The sequence below is a fragment of the Lampetra planeri genome, chromosome 63 (assembly GCF_965212315.1).
Source record: "Lampetra planeri chromosome 63, kcLamPlan1.2.h2, whole genome shotgun sequence".
Classification (NCBI taxonomy): domain Eukaryota; kingdom Metazoa; phylum Chordata; class Hyperoartia; order Petromyzontiformes; family Petromyzontidae; genus Lampetra; species Lampetra planeri.
Window position 1 is genome coordinate 4,684,577 of NC_136169.1, and position 17,636 is coordinate 4,702,212.

Consider the following 17,636-nt stretch of genomic DNA (forward strand, 5'->3'; position numbering starts at 1 on the left):
CCCACGCGTCCGTAGATAGAGCCGCTCGTTGGCCTTGAAAGGAAAAAATATATATATATAAAAATAGATGACGTTTCGGGCCATGGCCCTTCTTCATAGCACGCACAAACGAAAGGGCTCATAGTCCTACAAACAGTTGCCCTTTAGAACGTTCCTCCTTGTGAGGACAGGCGTCACACCGCCGTTACTGAGGGCCGTTGACCTCCGAGGGTTTTTTTTGTGTCTATTCGTTTTTAGAACCGCATTAAAGTCTCGACGCGACCGCCGCCATTCGCGTCCCCTTGCCGCAGCCAGGAACGCACGAGGCGCCAGCGTCACGGCGGGTTTGTCCAAACGTCACGGCGGGTGTCCGCCTCGCGCGCGGTGCTTACACTTCGCTTGCAGAGGTTTTGACAGCGCGACGATGATTATTTAGGGGGAGTGTTTTCACTCATTGTGTCATTGTGTGTATTGTCGGGGGCCGCATGAAAGGCCACCAGGGGCCGACAGTCGCCCGCGGGCCTTGCGATGAAGAACCCTGGCTGAGCGCACACATTTGTGATATTTTAGGGGGTTTCGCTTACCCACAGTGTCTTCAGCCCCCCCCCCCCCCATTGTAGCTCCTGATGCACGACGAAGGAAACTTTACAATCTAAAAAGCGTCGCAGTCACAGCGCTAATAAACGCGACGGTGTTTCGCTTTAGCCGCACACGTGTGGTGAGCTCAGATTCAACAACAACAACACACGCTGGGCAGCAGCAGCAGCAGCCCTGCTCCGCCCAGCACCTCTGAAAGCTCAGCTGCCTGTGGGTGTTGACATCTCCAAGGGCACTGTTTATCCTCCTACGGGACCTAAAAAGCCATTTCATAGTAATCATAATTATCGACGGTTTCGAGGAAATGCTGACTGTAATGTGCTCGTTATGCATCATCATCATTATTATTTTTATTTTCAGCTTTTGGAACGAGTCGCATTCGCGCGTTGCGCCAGCCAGGCAGCCACGGCCGCTGTTGATTTTCAAAGAATTCGTCGCCGTCGTCGTGGGAGCTGAGAGGACGGGACAGCAGAGGGGAGGGTAAGGCGCAAGAACGGGCAAGAAGACCAAACAAACCTCCACGGGATGTTCGCATGAACTCGGAGAGACGACAAACAACCCCAACGCGTCACCCGTCGAGTTGGGGCCAAACGGAAGGAAGAAGGAAGGGGTCGAGAGGTCGGCCGTGGAAAAGAAAACGAAAACAACTTGATGTTGTGCAGGCCTTGCACCTCTTCCCTAGCCAAGCCATCCTAATGGGAGTTGTGGGAAATCACTTCCAATCCAGCCGCTGCCTAGACAACGACGACGATGATGATGGCGACCACGACGATGCTGGTCGCGTTAGTGTCGTTGTGGACTGTCGCGGTGCTTCAACATCAGCACAGGAGAGACAAAGGCTGCCGGGCACGGCTGCTGGCCACGCGACAATCCTTGCATGCTCCGTCGGCCTTAATAGGCGCTCGCCAACAGCAGTCGCCCTAACAAGTCTACGATGTTCTGTACGCCAGTCGTTGCGTTGATGTAGGCGTGTGTGTTGAACTTCTTTCACACCGTACGTAGCCAAGCATGCTAATGGCAGGTGCAGTATGAGGCTCTCCCCACGGGGGTTGTTTGACCATATTCCACAACACTGACAAGGCCATCGGGAGAGATGTGTTCTTGTTGTTGGTGGTGGTGGTGGTCGAGTGCTTGGTGATGGCGATGAGGATGCTGACAGGGATAATGAGAGGGGTGACGAGGAGGAGCAGGGGGGGTGAGCGAGGCTCGAAGCAAGCCAAGGCATCGCGGGCGAGTGCAAGCAGCAGCAGCAGCATGCGGGCTGCGAGCGCGAGAATTAACGAGAGTGGGTTGGGGGGCCTTGCTTCAGTTGGCACTGCGGAGGGCATTGCTTCACAGCAGCGAGAGAGGAGCGCCAGGTGCCAGGTGCAGGTGCCCACGTTCTGCCCCCTCCCCTGTGACTCCCCGCCCGAGCGGTGGAGGCGCGGTTCCACCGACTTGTTGCGGAGGTTCGCGGTTCGTGCCCGCCACCATTATTTTAAGTGTGTTTAGTGTTTGTTGTCCTTCCCCCGCGCACCTCCGATTAGCGCGGTTGGCTACGTACGGTGCGATAGAAGTTCAACATACATCCATGATGGTGGTGATGGCGGTGGTCATGTTGATGGTCATGTTGAGGAGGTACCTGCATGAGGAAGTGGGGGATGTTGGCGTTGATGATGGTGGTGATTCTGACGATGCGGCCGTCTGGAACGCTCTTCTGATATAAGGAAGCCACTGGGAGTTATGCACGTTGAAATCATCCAGATTGAAAGTCCTTTCTTTAGAAAGCCGGTTAATCCTGCGGGCGTGTAAACCACATTAAACACTTAAGCGCCGCTCACGTCACGGGGGGCGTCGATCGTCCACCGTGACGCGATGCGCGTGGTAACGACATCGTCGGCCCGCGAGGATGCGGCGTCGCGGGTTTGAAAGAGGCCGCACGCTTTGGGGAAAGAAAAAAACCACGCGGCAACATTGGCCCCTACGGCGAGACTCGGCAGGAACCCGGCTGGTAAACGAGTCCTTGAGACTCAAGTGAGGCTTTCCTAGATGTTAAATACCTCGTCTGGCATGCAGGAGGCTCGTGGGCTCGATTCCGACCCTTGACGCCTGCTGTATATTTGGAGTTTGCAGGTCTCTCTCTTTCGCCGTGGTGGTGTGGATTTGTCTCCGGATTCTCCGGTTTCCCCCCCACATTTAGAATCAACATCACCACGCGTTTCGAGTATTTGGCTGCTGCTGTAAATGTCCCCGTGATGATGAGCCACTTCGTTGAGCTGTCATTGGTGGCCAGGACACTTCGGGGAAAAAAGAGCTACATAGCTCAGTGGGGCTTCCTTGGTAAAATTAAAAAAATAGTTTAGTTTTTATCTCATATTGTATTGTACAACACAGCAGTGTCCCGGAAGAGGGGCGCATAAGAGCCTCTCGACAATGAGGCATGGCTGTCAGTGGTAGCGCAGGCAGCACCTGACACGCACGCAGAGCAGTCGGGAGGGTGGCAGTCAAGCGGCGTGCAGATGTCACACGGACCCCCACAGATGTCACACGGACCCCCACAGACGTCACACGGACCCCCACAGACGTCACACGGACCCACAGACGTCACAAGGACCCCATAGACGTCACAGGGACCCACAGAGGCACCCACGGAAGGGGCCCCCGCAGCGCTGCAAGGGCACGAGAGTCGGCGGAAAGGACCCGCCTCTCGCTGGGCTCATCAGCATCCCAGCCAGTCCTTGAGGCAGACCCCGACCTTGCTCAGCCTCAGGTTGCGGTCCATGTACTTCTGGTAGTAGAAGTCCTTGAAGAAGTAGACGGCACCTGCAGGGGAGGGGGGGGGGCAAAGGGGTCACAGTCCCCAGCATTATCAGAATTTGTATTTACACTGCAGGAGGAATCCGATGAGCTATGAAGCTCTTTCTCACAGATGTCCAGTCGGGGCAGGTCAGAACGTTACGACAACAAACACAACACAAAAACACGGCAGGAGTGCAAAGTATAGGAAAGGTAAACAAATCACTTATGAAAAAAACTTTAGTTTTATATTTGTATATTTTTCTTACCAGGTAAGACCCACTGAGCCATTAGCTTTTTTTTCAGAAGCGACCTGGCCACAAATGACAGCTCAACGAAGTGGTTCATCATTATCATCACCACGTGGAGATCCACGGCAGCAAAATAACCCCACGGTTCCGGACTATTCCAAAACGCCGCAGCCAGGCTGCTCCTCGCACGCGCCCGCTGAACGATGCTCCGCCGCCCTGCTCGCTCCACAGGCCCCCCATCCAACACACTCGCTCGCCCTACTCAAGATCCTCCCGGTGGAGGTGTAGAGGTGTAATTGTGTATGGGCACGGATGGCTAACAAACACAAGGGGCGTGGTTAGGGCCGTACACAGAGGAGGTGCTCACACCGACGTCCGCACCTGCATCCCCCACGGGCCCCTCCCGGGGGCCGAGTGCTATAAAAGGTGGTGAGCCGGAGGGCTCGAGGTCGAGTATCAGCTTAAACCAGCAAAGAGCGAAGACCAGCTAGAATAGGCCCCGGAGCTCCCCTGGCTCGCTGTCCTTGTCAGGGCCGACCAGGGCAAGCCGGTGGCGTGGCCCCGAGAGCCCAGACTGACGTTCTTATAAGAGCCGGTCTGGAGACTCAGGGTGCCGGGATCCCAGCTTGACCAGGGCTGGGATAGGTAGCCTCCCCTAGCTCCGTAGTGGAGGACTCGGGCGTAGGTTAGTGGGGTTAGATGTTGCGTCTCCCTGTTAGACGAGTGAAGGGGACGATACCCCTCTAAGTGCTGTGTGTACCCGTCACTGTGCACGAGTTGGTGTTAATAAATAAGTGTGCCTCCGACTCCGTCGTCAAAGCCTCCTGAATACTTACTACAGAGGCAACAGATACCGCGCTTCGGGTGTTACAATCTCGGGCGGTGACGTGTGCAGGTGGATTCAATGAGAAACTGAAACCTGCTGGCACGGTCACATCTCAATGTGCCGTGGTGGCTAGGAGATGTTGACTGCCTCGCCTGGTGTACAGGAGGTTGTGAGTTCGATCCCGACCCTGACGCCTGCTGCTGTATTTGAAGTTTGTGTGTTCTCCCCGTGGTTGCGTGGATTTTTCTCCGGTTTTTCCCTCCACATTTAGAATCAACATCACACATTGAGAGTATTTTTCTGATATACATAATCTGTGACCAGGTTGTTTCTGAAAAAGAGTTATACAGCTCAGTGGGCCTTACCTGGTAAATTTAAAAATAGGAGTAAATAATAATAATAATATCTTTGTCATCAGTGCTTTTCTCACGTAGAGATATTTTGACTCACGTCGAGAAGCACTGACTCATAGACCCATTGACTTCGATACCGACCCGCAAACTCACAGAGACCCGCAGACTTAGAGATCCATGAGACTCAGACATATAGAAACCCACAGACTCACATAGAGACCCATAGACTCACAAAGAGACCCACAGACTCACAAAGAGACCCACAGACTCACAAAGAGACCCATAGACTCACAAAGAGACCCAGACTCACATAGAGACCCATAGACTCACATAGAGACCCCATAGACTCACGTAGACTCATATACAGTGGCCCAGTTGACTATGAGTGACCCCGAGTGACCTTGAGTGACTTTGAATTTCCCCTGAATAATCCAAATGACACTGAATGACCCGGAATCGCTCACATGAGCCCGAGTGACTCCGAATGACGTGGAATAACTCGAGTGACCCTGAGCGACTCCGATTGACCAGAGGGTGACCCCAAGTGACCCCCAGTGATCCCGAGTGACCCCAAAAGTGACCGTCCTGGCATCCCGCCGTCGGGACTCACCGCCGTGTGCCAAGGTGGCGTCGACACTGTCCGGCACGCCGTTCCAGTAGTCGCCGATCAGCTTGGGGTAGTCAGTATCCATCTTCTTCTTGTGCTCGTTGTATCTGAGCACAACAACGTACCCCCACACATGAACACGTGACTCTCCCACCGCTGGAATCTTTTTTTTGCGATTCATATCGTTGGACTTTCCGGGAGCATTTCCGGTATTTTGTCCAGATTCTGCGATTGCAATATTTTGCATCATTTACACGCCACGTACTAATACTGTACATTGTGGTGCGATTTCTGGTGGTGGGGGGTCGGGGAAAAACCGGACATGACGTCACTAAAATATCAGTGACATTACTTCTAATTTTCCAAAATCGTCTCAGAAAATAACGATTGGATCGTCCAAAATGTAATATATAGGCCCGATCTAACAGATGAATTCCAATTAATTGTAAAATACAGCAGGTCGTGGGTTTGATCCCGACCCCGATGCCTGTACATTGAGTTTTCATGTTCTCATGTTCTCTCTCCCCGTGGTTGCGTGGATTTTTCTCCGGGTCCTCCTGTTTTTCCCTCTACATTTAGAAACAACGTCACGCGTTAAGAGCATTTGGCCGCTGCTATAAACTTCCACGCGACAAATCCACTCCGTTGAGCTCTCAATGTGCGATGGCCAGGTCGCTTGTGAACAAAAATCTGTACAGCTCAGTGGACCTCACGTGGTAAAAAAAAAGTTTAGTTTTATTTTCTAAAATCGCTATGAGCCACGCGCGACCTCATTCCAACGCGTCGCTCGGCACACGGCGCGTTGGCACGGTTCATCGTCGTCATCATCTCGGCGCTCACACCTCCAGTACTTGTCCCCGGCGAAGAGGTACGTCTTCTTGTTGTGGGACCAGTAGAACGCCGCGTCCAGGCCCGTCAGCTCCGCGGGCAGGCCCAGTCGCGTCACGCTCTTGGGGTAGCCCGGCAGCAGCTTGCCGCCCGCGTACGCCCAATACTTGGTGCCTGGTGGGTGAGGACGAGGTGAGAGGGGGGTGAGGGCGGGGAGACATGGGTGAGCACAGCTTCGCAGCTATCCGGCCGCGGTGCGATTAATCGTCACGCGTTTAGAGTATTTGGCCGCTATAAATCTCCAAGCGATAATCCGCTTTCGTTGAGCTATCATTAGTTATAAGCAGGCCGCTTCTGAAAAAGAGCTACAATAGCTCAGTGGGCCCTTACCTGGTCAAATAAAAAATGATTTATAGTTTAGTTTTATCACTTACACATCGTTACGTGACCGCGGGAGTAAGCAAGCCGCTCCAAGTCGAGCCCTGGCCCCCAAAGCGCTGGTTCTTAGTGGGCCTTAACCAGTAAAATTAAAATAGTTTGTAGTTTTAGTTCAGTATTAACCGACGAGAGCTGCGAGATTGTCTAACCCTGGCAGCAAAGCGGCGGTTCGATCGCGTTGGGGGGGGGGGGGGGGGTGCTCACCGGAGAAGAACACGGTGTGGTTGCTGCTGGGTTCGGCGTACGCGGCCTCAACCCTCTCGGGGAGGCCCTCCCACACGTCGGCGTTCCAGCGGGGACGGCCCGCCCGCGAGCCTGGCTGCGCCACGCGCACGTGCATCCTGCAACAGGGGCGGGCGCACAGGAGGAGATGAAGGTGTCCCCCCCCCCCACCCCCGCAGTGCGTGTGTGTGGCGTGCACCGGCTCTCCCATCGCTCATTAAACCCGCTCCTCACACTTCACGGCGTTTTTTGTCCTTTCCCGCACCTCTGCTTAGCACGGTTGGCTACGTACGGTGCGAAAGAAGTTCAACACGCGGTGCACACACGCTTGGCAATTGGTAGTTCCGACCGGCGCTGGCCGCTGGGTTGTACTCACTTGTTCTTGAAGAAGTAGACCTGCCCGTTGATCTGGGCGATGGCGTCGAATTTCACTTTGACGTCCTTACACACCTCGTACTTGGGCCCCGTGTCGGGAGCCTGAGTCGGTGGGGCAACTGGGGCCTTGGTGGGCTTGGAGGGCTTCCCGCCCTTCCCCTCGCCTGCACCAACGGGGGAGGGGACGGGAGGGAGGGGAGCGTCACCACCACCGGCATCACCTTCGTCACCACCATCAGCATCACCAGCAACACCATCACCACTATCATAACAACCATAATCAACATCATTTCCACCAACACCCTTCACCACTATCATAACAACCATAATCAACACCACCACCACCACCAACACCTTCACCACTATCATAACAACCATAATCAACATCATTACCATCGACACCACTGCTCATCTGGATTAACGGAGCATCTAATTGCCCGTGGGCCCTCTTATCCAAACCAGCTGTGCCGTGGCTGTGCCGAGCCAGCCCCAGCGCGGCTCAGGAGGCGCCAGCGTAGTTTTTCCACTGCACATGCCGAGCTGCGTCACACGCAGTGAAGACGACACATGATGTATGTATGTACGTTGAACTTCTTTCGCACCGTACGTAGCCAACCATGCTAATCGGAGGTGCGAAACTCGTTCTCTGACCGGTATTGAACCCGGGCAGCGGAGATGAGAGCGCCAAATCCTAACCAGTGAACCACCAGGGTATGCTGTGTCCTCAGTGTAATCACTGAAAATGATCGTGTCGGTAGCCTCGACCCTGGCCCTGCTTGGCCACGAGCCAGACACGAATGTCTTTTAGAGACCAGCAGCAGCGCATCAAAGTTTGGTTCCGGCTCGGCACGGCCTCAACGAGCCCGTGGAAAAACCACCCGCACCGTCAGGGCCCCGCGCTGGCTCGGCTCTCGATGTGCCAGTGCCAAAAAGTGGGAATGCATGCGTGTATGTTGTTGCGTGTATGTTGAACTTCTTTCGCACCGTACATAGTCAACCATGCTAATCAGAGGTGCTATCCTGACGCGAGTAGCAAGCAGTCCCCTCGCAGTGCCAGTCCCTTCCCCAGGGACGGGCACCCTCCCTGCCACAAACCCATCTATCCACCCACTCACCCACCCGCCCTCCCTCCCACCCACCCGCCCTCCCTCCCACCCACCCACCCACCCGCCCTCTCACCCACCAAACCCACACGCCCATCCGCCCGTCCGCCCGCCCGCCCACCGTAGAGGTACTGGATGCCGGCGATGTCGTCCGGGGTGAGCGGGTTGTCGCGCGTGAACTTGTAGGTGGGGAACATGAGAGCCTCCTCCTCTTGCGAGTGCTCCAGGCCCAGCGCGTGGCCAAACTCGTGCGCCGCCACCAGGTAGAGACTGTAGCCTGGGCACGGTGGCCGGGAGGTGGGGGGACGGGAGGGGTCACGGCGCACGGTCAGGGAGCTCGCCGGCCGGGCCCATCGTGCGTACGACCACTCGTGCCGGTCCCCTCGAGCTCTCAGCTGGGCGAGCAGAAGAACTCGACGACTCGGGCTTCATTCGTTTGCCGGTCGTGTCCCACCCCTCTCACAGGTGTCTCCCCCCACACCGGTCGTGTCCCACCTCTCTCACAGGTGTCCCCCCTTCCCCCCACACCAGTTGTGTCTGAGGGGACACGTGCGAGCGCCCACGGTGGCGAGATGTTAACTACCTCACCTGGAATACAGCAGCTCCATTGGTTTAATCCCGACCCTGACGCCCGTTATATATTTGGAGTTTGCGTGTCTTTCTCTCCCTGTTGTAAGGCCCAGTGAGTGCTCTTTTCCAGAAGAGACCTGGCTATCACCGATGATAGCTCAACGAATTTAGTGGCTTATCATCACCTGGAAATTGATAGAAGCAGCCAAATATTTGAAACACGTGATGTCGATTCTAAATGCGAAGTGAAAAACCCGGAGGACCCGGAGAAAAATCCACGCGACCACAGGCAGAGAAAGAGACACACGACGTCCTGCAAACCAGGCGAGGTAGTCAACATCTCCTAGCCACCGTGGCGCCCCGTCTGACTTGGTTTGCTTTTTCCAACAAATTGCTCCCCTCGGAAATGTTCAGCTGGGCGCGCCACTGATATTCACCTCAGCGTGGACATCTTTATTCGCCCATTTCATTTCGCCTCGAAGTGGTGTTCACCCTGCCACCGGACGGAGGCGCGCGAAGTGTGCACGAGGGGGGGCGGGGGACGGGTGAGTGGAGGTTGTGGGAGGTCACCAGCATCGGGACAGAAGCCCCACTTCTTGTCCTCGTCGAAGCTGGAGGTGGTGGCGCACCAGGACTTTCCGTCTTTGCGGCCGTTCTGTGTGCAGGCGTCGTACGAGTCGCCCAGGAACACGAAGGGGAAGATGCACGACGCGCCCTCCGCATTGCCGCCCGACGTCGCCATGGCTGCGGACGGGAACGAGTGGGATCAGGGGGCGGCACGAACCCACGCCCCACGCACGACATCGCACTCGTGAATATTATTTTGCTTCTTTAAACAAAAAATCTGAAAACAAACGCTTCCCTCTTGCTGTTGTAAACTCACTGCCCCGCCCCGGCACTGGACATCTGCAACTCCTCCTCCTGCAAGTCGAAATAAAGATTCTGAAAATCCCGGATCGAGCAATTGCCGTGGCATCTGCTGGATCGGAGAGGCAGCAGTGCCCCAACCGCTAGGTCGGTCGGGGCAAGCGGTTTCCCAGCGACTAGTTTGGTCAAACAACATTTGTATCGCGAAGATAGTACAAGTCCTGGTACTCAAGTGAAATTTATTTCTTACAAATTATACAAGTTCTTTACTTTGCCAGGTAAGGCCCACTGAGCTATACAGCTCTTTTCCAGAAGCGACTTGGCCACAAATGATAACTCAAGGATGTGGCTTATCATCGTCACGTGGACATTTATATAATAGCCAAATACTCTGAAAGCATGTTGGTTCTAAACGTGGAGGGAAAAACCAAAGGACCCGGAGAAAAATCCACGCGACCACATGGTGAGAGACACGCACACTCCATAAATACAGTAGGCATCAAGGGTCGGGATCAAACGAATGATCTCCTGTATACCACCACGACCTCCTATAGACCCCCCTTGGTCACTGGCACATCCGAGCTCTCAGCGTGCAGGGAGGCACCTCGGGTGTCTCGTGAGGCCGGCGTAGTGCAGTTTGGCTCCGCACTCGGCGCCGAGAGAAGACCATCCACACTGCGACGCGGCCTTCACAGTCCGCAGCGCGACAGCGATCACCACGGCCAGGCCGTCGATCGCACGATCAAACGACTCCCGCACCGCCGATTCGCAGCCAACTCAGAGGCTGCCGAACATTCTTCACAACCTCGACACCCGCGGAGACGACGTCCCTGGCTTCACCGTGCCATGCGAACGAAGTCTTGAGGCACGGCTCAGATAGCGCGCCAGTGGCACGGGCAAATAGCCGGCCGGCGGGAAAGACCGCCGCGTTTCAGTGAGGGCCCATAGTGGGCTCGACTCCTGCCGGACGCTGCGGCGACGCACCTCCCCCCCCCCCCCCAATGCCCCCCGCCCCCCCCCCGTCACCGTCGGAGGGGCAGAAGCCGTAGAGCTTGTCGCGGTCGTAGTCCTCCGTGGTGGAGCACCAGCGGTAGCCGTCCTTGCGCCCGGTGGCGGTGCACGAGTCGTACGTCTCGCCCAGGAACACGAAGGGGAACTTGCACGGCTTGCCGCCGCCGTTACCGCCGAACGTCATGAGGCCTGGGGGTGCCAGCGGCCGCAAGGTGGGTAAACGCGGGGGGGGGGGGGGGGCGGCGGAGCGCGCACGGCGGGGGCAGCATGCACTGGTCAATGCGTTGTGCAATCCATTGATATATGAATTGAAAACTCGTTTTCTAAATCAAAAACTTGTTTCCTTAGAACTGCTCGTCATTGTGTTTAGTTTGTGGTACTTCACCCCACTGCACCTCCGATTAGCACGGTTGGCTATGTATGGCGCGAAAGAAGTTCAACGTACGTACGTACAAAGTGGCTTACACAGATGAAAGTACCTGGTAGGTTAGGAGGAGCAGTGAAGTTAATCATAATAACACTGAAGTACCATTGGTAAATGTGCAATTTTCATCACGCAAGGCCAACATGAAGGTGCTACGTTTCACGCACGAGTATTGTCGGCGGCGGTAGTTGCACGGTCAGCGTGCGATGTCTCTTCGTGGTTTTACCCGATTGTGAGATTTGCGTTGCCGTTTTTGTAAATGTGGCCAATGTGAATGCACAACACGTGGCCTGCTCCGTTCAGAATGACGTCGTGGGGATCTTTCACGGCCACTGTGAGTGAAGCGGACAGCGGGGTTCAGACACCCGGCACTATTAACCGGGCGGCCACTGGTCGCAAAAAACCGCCACGGCAACGGGGGACGACGAGACTCCAGGATGGGTGAGTTCGAGATCGAGCGAGCGAGCGGGTGAGTGAGTGAGTGGGTGAGTGAGTGAGCGAGTGAGTGAGTGAGCGAGTGATCGAGAGGGCACGTGGCACTCACTTTCAGAGGGGCAGAAGCCGTACTTGGCGTCGGTGTCGTAGTCGGCGGTGGTGGAGCACCACAGCATCCCGTCCTTGCGGCCCTTGGCGGTGCAGCCGTTGTACTCCACGCCCTCGAAGAAGAACGGGAAGTGGCACGTGGCTCCCTCGGCGTTCCCGAAGCGCGTCTTGATCACTGCTCGCCCACCGATGGCGTCATCGACGTTACAATACCACCACCCCCACCAACCACCGGGCGACAACACGCACCACCGCCATCGCAGCGGCGGCGGCAGTAGCCGCAGCGGCACTGGCGGCGACGTCACAAAAATGCGCGGTGCAGCACAGCGGCTCGAGACGCGCCACCACCGGCGCCTCGCGCGTGGCCACCCGGTGGCCCCGGCCGTGGGGGCCACTGGCCGCTGGGCGGCGGCGACGGCGACGCCTGCGCCGTGGGTGCGGGAGCAGTCGCCACGCCGTTGATTTACCTTTGCCCTCCCCGAGCGACCACTCCTCGTCGTCGTCGAAGTGCGAGTCTCCCCCCTCGCCGCTGCGCGGAGGGAAGGCGTGTGCCAGCAGCCCGTCCTTGCCGTCAAACGGGTAGCCGTCGCCGTGCTCTGAGAGGCGCACGCAGGCAGCGTGAAGCATCATCACGCGAACGCCGGTCATCCTCGCAGGGGCCGTTGACTGGCCACAATATAAAGAGGGTGACCGCATCGTGCACTTTCAGATGCGCTTCTGCGGCCGTCTGGAGCATTCTTCATTCCGCTATCAGGAAGCCACTGGAGCCGTGCACTTTAGCATCTTTTAGATTGAAAACTCGTTCATTTGGAACTGCCTTTTGTATTGTACTTCCCAGCCCCCGCACCCCCGATTAGCACGGTTAGCTACGTGCGGTGCAAAAGAAGTTCAACTTATGTGCATATATATGCGTGTAGGACTTCTTTCGCACCGTACATAGCCAACCGCACTAATCGGAGGTGAACCTGAAAGTTGTTGACCCCCGCCATGAACACAAAGAGCGCAATAGAGGAAAAGAGAAAACGATACCCGATGGATATTTGTTCCCATCGGTGAACATTCGTTGCCTCCTGATAATTCGTACACCCATTTTAAGGTTAGGGTTAGGTGCTGCATTGGTTAGGGTTAGGCGCTACGTTGGTTAGTTAGGCCCTACATTGGTTAGGGTTACGCTCTACATTGGTTACGGTTAGTTTCTACATTTATTATGTTAGGGCCCTACCTTAGTTAGGATTAGGTGCTACTTTAGTTAGGCTTAACTAGTGGAGGGCTGGGGAGATAGTGGGGGTGGCGGCAGTAGTGGGGGCGGGGCGGGAGGAGCAGGAGGGGGGTGGGTGGGGTGTCTCACCTCCGCGGCCGAACATGATCATGATGTCGGCCTCGCCGTCGTAAAGCCGCTGGAAGGTGAGCGGCGTCACGGCGCTCCACAGCGCCAGCGCGCGTGCAAACGCGTCGTCCACGAGGCGCGTGTCCAGGTCGGGCGTGTAGTTCAGGATCCTGCCACGCACGCAAACGCGGTCAAGCGGCACCACCGCCACCACCGTCGCCACCACCGCCGCCACCACCACCGGCACCACCACCGCCGCCGCCACCGCCCCGGTCGTCATTCAGCCATTCGGTCACGACGAGTTTTGTCCGCGGTCAAGAAAAATTGTCCGCGATGATACCGAATTGTCTGCTCTGTTTTTGCGAGGAGGAAATTACTATTTACAGTACAGGGGCATAAAGCGCCACAGTGGTGAGATGTTGACTACCTCGCCTGGTATACAGGAGGTCGTGGGTTCTATCCCGACCCTGACGCCCGTGTACATGGAGTTTGTGTGTCTCTCTCCCCGTGGTTGTGTACATTTTTCCCCAGGTCCTCTGGTTTTTCCCTCCACATTTAGAATCAACGTCACGTGTTTAGAGTATTTTGCTGCTGTGAATATCCACGTGATGATGATAAGCCACTTCTCTTTGGGCTATCATTTGTGAGAGCCAGGACGCTTCGGATAAAGAGCTACGTTGCTCAGTAGTGAGCCTTACTTTGATAAATACCAACAGTTTTTAGTTTAGTTTAACAGGAATGAAAAAAGAAATCCGTCATGACCTCAGTGGCTAACATCGACTGAAACAATTATGAATGCCATCGGGAGAACTTTAATACATCGGCTTTTGCGACCAGTATTATTTCATAATAAAGGTTTTAATTGGGTTAGATTTTGTAAATATAAAAGATCGCATAAATATAAACGTCGTACTCAAATTGTAAATGTTGTGGGTTTACTCTCCAACACACCGGTTTTGTTTACGCGACGAACCTTACTAATTGGCTGTGTCGGGTGGTGGTGGGTGTAACGACATATTTACACTTACGCGATCTAACCCAACAAGAACTATGATGGGAACTTTAATGTCCTCTGTGAGAGAACCCGACGGCGCGTAGTAGTATCGTTATTACTTCTACCATTACGGTGACTACGCCCGCGGTAATAGCCAGGGCTGCCGCTCCGATTCGAACCGCGAAACATCCGAGGCATCGCCGCCGGGCCGCGTCACCGCACCAAGGCCACGAGCGTGGCACGGACGGCGCCGCTACCGACTGCGCCGTGCCGAGCCCGGTTTGTGCGCGGCCCACCTGTAGGTGAGCTGCTCTTGGTCCCACTTCTCCTTGCGAGGGAACAGGTTGTAGGCAGCCACGTCAGGCACCCCGCACCGCGGCTTCTTCATGACGGCCACCGTGGCGGCGTCCAGCTCGCCCGTCTCCGCCAGGCGGAAGAAGCGCTGCATCTTGCGGATGGAGGAGGGCAGCTGCACCATGCTGCTCGAGTCGTTCCGCGTCTCCGTGTAGCCCAGGTTCTTCAGGTATTTCTGCGCACGTGCGAGAGAGAGACAGGGGACGGGGTTGATGGTCGGAGGAGGAGGATTTGGTTTGGTCGAGGCGGTGATCCTGCAGCTGCGAGGTAAGCAGAGGTGGAGGAGCTGGAAAGTATCAGAGTGAGATTTTGGACCGCGTGCACAGAATGTGTACGTATGATGGACTTCTTTTGCACTGTACTTAGCCAACTGTGCTCAGAGGTGGCGGGGGGGAAGGAAAACAAACTAAACACAATAAAGCAGTTTTCAAGAAAGAGTTTTCAATCTCGACTTAAAAGTGCACAACTCCAGTGGTCTTCCTAACATTGGACCGAGGAGGTGCGAACAGCCGAGGAGCGGAGTGAGATCTGGGAATGGGACGCGAGAGGTGTGACTGTGTGGGGGGGGGGGCAGGCAAACGCACCACGGCCATCCTCAGGTTGCGCATTTTCTCCTCGCTCTTCTCCTGCAGGGAGGAGGCGAGGGGCGCGTCGTCTTCCCCGTCGCCCGCCCCCCCGGCGGCGTCGTGCTCTCCGGGCTGCCCGTAGTCCTGGGGGTCCGCGCCGCCACCGCCGCCGCTCTCCGGGGCCAAGGGGGCACTCGGCACCAGCGGCAGCAGCAGCGCCAGCAGCAGCAGCGGCAGTCGCACGCCCAGCCCACGGTGGGACGACATCGCAACAAGAAACTCTGCGCGGTCTTGAGACAAAGCAAACTCGGGAGACGCAAAACGGGGGAGCGAAAACAAGGATTTAAGAAATCTTCTCTCTTTGTTTCACAATGCGCCCTGGAGCTCGGGGGTCAGCGAGCGTGCAACGCGCTGTCGCTGCTCGCAGCGCGTGCGGCGGGAGACGCTCGCTTATAGCCCCCGGCGCTCGCTGGCGGAACAGGAAACGGGAGGAGGGAGAGCGGCCGGCTGCTGGCTTGCGGTGGGGGACGAAGGAGCCGGAGGAGGAGGAGGTGGAAGAGGGAGGCGCAGCGCGGGCGGTGAGGAAATTGCACACGAGCCCCCCCCCCCCCGAGTGCACCAGCGGCGTTTCCGCAACGGTTGGACATCGCGTCCCCCCCGACTCCCCCCTCCGGGGGAGAGAGGGCCCTTCGCTTGTTTTGGTAACTTGAGGAGTGAGGAGGAGGAGATGATGATAAGGTGAAGACGAGGAGAATGAGGAAGCAAGATGATGAATATAAAATGTACGCTGAAGTACTTTAGCAGTGTATGTGATCCGCCGTGATAATTGGAGATGTTGATAATGGCCAGGGGTCAGCAACCTGTGGCTCTGGAGTCGCGAGCGGAGCTCTTTGGCTTCCCCCTCGTGGCTCTTTGGCTGGTCCCTTGCAGCCAGCGTTTTTTTTTATATATAAATCTGAAACAACATAATGGAACGTAAAAAGATAATCGATTAAATATGGCAGGAAATGTGCGACTACGGAATGTCCTGGTGACGACAAAATGCATCAACGGCCAAACGGTGCTGTTCAAGAATAACTGTGGAGAGAAAATAAACTAAATAGACGCGGTTTATTCCATCGCCTGTTCTGTTTATTCGAGTCAGAATTTGTTTGTCATCGTTCGTTTGTTTCTGCCGTGTACCGGCTATGATTGTGCACGTGTACGAGAATCTCCGCGTGCGATGCGGCTCTCAAACCATTTTGGTCAGACAAAACATCGAAATAAAATAGCTCCTCTTCTTCTGTGAAAGGTTGCCCAGCCCTACCCACGGCAGTGGCCGCAGCAGCAGTTACCCAGCGCCCAGGTATTGCAACTGCACCCGGGGGAGAAACCTCGTCCTGGAGGGGCCCAGGCGCTGGGCTACGGATCGAGGAGGGGGGGGGAGTGTGAATTGAGAGAGGGGAGAGAAAGCCCACCCCAAGCACCCACCACTTCATTCCAGCGAGGCCCACGCCAGTCACTCGACGCCACTGCCCGACTGTGGCCATCCAGAACACGACGGCGCAATGCCCCGAGCCACAAAAACACGAAGGACGCATCGCACGGCGGCGGCGGCGATGACGATACACGACTCCGCTGGTCCTGACGTGGGTCGTCTGGCTCGACCACCAGCGGCGGAATGTGACGCTGTGGTTGTTGGCTCTGCATCGACGTCAGCTGTACGACAAGAAGAAGAAGAAGACGGCTATGGCCAGAACTAAGAGGAGGTGGGATTCCAACCACCCCCCTGCGCCTCCTCTCTTTCACCAGCCTCGCACGTGCACTCAAGACTCGGCAATGCGTCACAGCTTTGGCACATTATTTATTTTATTGGTCGACGACGCTTGTTGACCCAAGCCGCCAAATCGGAGGACTCTTCCTGTCAGGAGGACTCTGGCCCAATGTTTTTACGCTCCGTGGTGGTGGTGGTGGTGGAGGTTGAGGGCGATGTTGCCGCTGCTGCTGCCACTGCTGCTGCTGCTAAGCATTATCCCAGTTGAGTCATGTGCAGGTCTCGATTTCCCAGCACTATGGGGATAACGTTTTGGCCAACAGCGGTCAGGGTTCGCGAGTGTTTGTTTTTAACTATTGCGACGCGTCAAAACGCTCCAGCAAACAAACGCAAGCTACACACAAAGCGCTGGCACTTGCGCCTGTGATTTGTACTTATGTAGGAACTTCCCTCGCACCGTACGTAGCCAACCGTGCTAATGAAGTGTGGGTGAAGGACAACAAAATAAACACAGAAATGAATTATTTCTCAATCTAGACGAGGATTTTAAAGTGCACAGCTCCAGATGTTTGACTCTGCTGGCTGTGCACGTCACGCGATGCACACGGAGGGGCCTGAGCAAGGCACGGCCACGACAGAGCCCACGCTGTGGGTGGGGGGGGGCTGGGGGGTTGTTGGAGGTCACGTGGGGGGGAGGGGGTGGGAGGGAGACTCGCACATGTCCGTCCAGTGCTCGCCGAGCTGCATTGGTGTCCGTTGCTGAACGAATACATTTTACGTTCGCGCTCATGACACACACAGCGCTTGCCACATATGAACTGCAATACCTCGCAGCAGCAGCAGCAGCTTATGGCTGGCCATTGAACAAAGGCG

General features: G+C 55.9%; 1 protein-coding gene across 1 annotated transcript; it reads right to left on the minus strand.

Annotated features, from left to right (window-relative positions):
- Nucleotides 1-911: 911 nt before the first annotated feature.
- LOC144736870 (72 kDa type IV collagenase-like) lies at nt 912-15,475 on the minus strand. The gene is made up of 13 exons (XM_078619527.1): nt 15,029-15,475; nt 14,387-14,619; nt 13,118-13,266; nt 12,237-12,365; nt 11,771-11,944; nt 10,818-10,991; nt 9,495-9,668; nt 8,476-8,631; nt 7,253-7,415; nt 6,859-6,995; nt 6,231-6,390; nt 5,392-5,495; nt 912-3,378 (listed from the first exon to the last, which is right to left on the minus strand). Exons 1-13 carry the CDS (start codon nt 15,275-15,277, stop codon nt 3,275-3,277), a joined length of 2,106 nt encoding a protein of 701 aa, XP_078475653.1. The 5' UTR covers nt 15,278-15,475; the 3' UTR covers nt 912-3,274.
- Between the last annotated feature and the right edge of the window lie 2,161 nt (nt 15,476-17,636).

Bases quoted from the DNA above. Each gene is read 5' to 3' on its own strand.
- LOC144736870 (XM_078619527.1), bottom strand. From the start codon at position 15,277: ATGTCGTCCCACCGTGGGCTGGGCGTGCGACTGCCGCTGCTGCTGCTG. The intron at 14,620-15,028 runs GTGCGTTTGCCT...GCACGTGCGCAG, and splicing joins GCAACCTGAGGATGGCCGTG to AAATACCTGAAGAACCTGGG. The intron at 7,416-8,475 runs GTGGGCGGGCGG...CCGTTGGTGCAG, and splicing joins CGGCATCCAGTACCTCTACG to GCGAGGGGAAGGGCGGGAAG.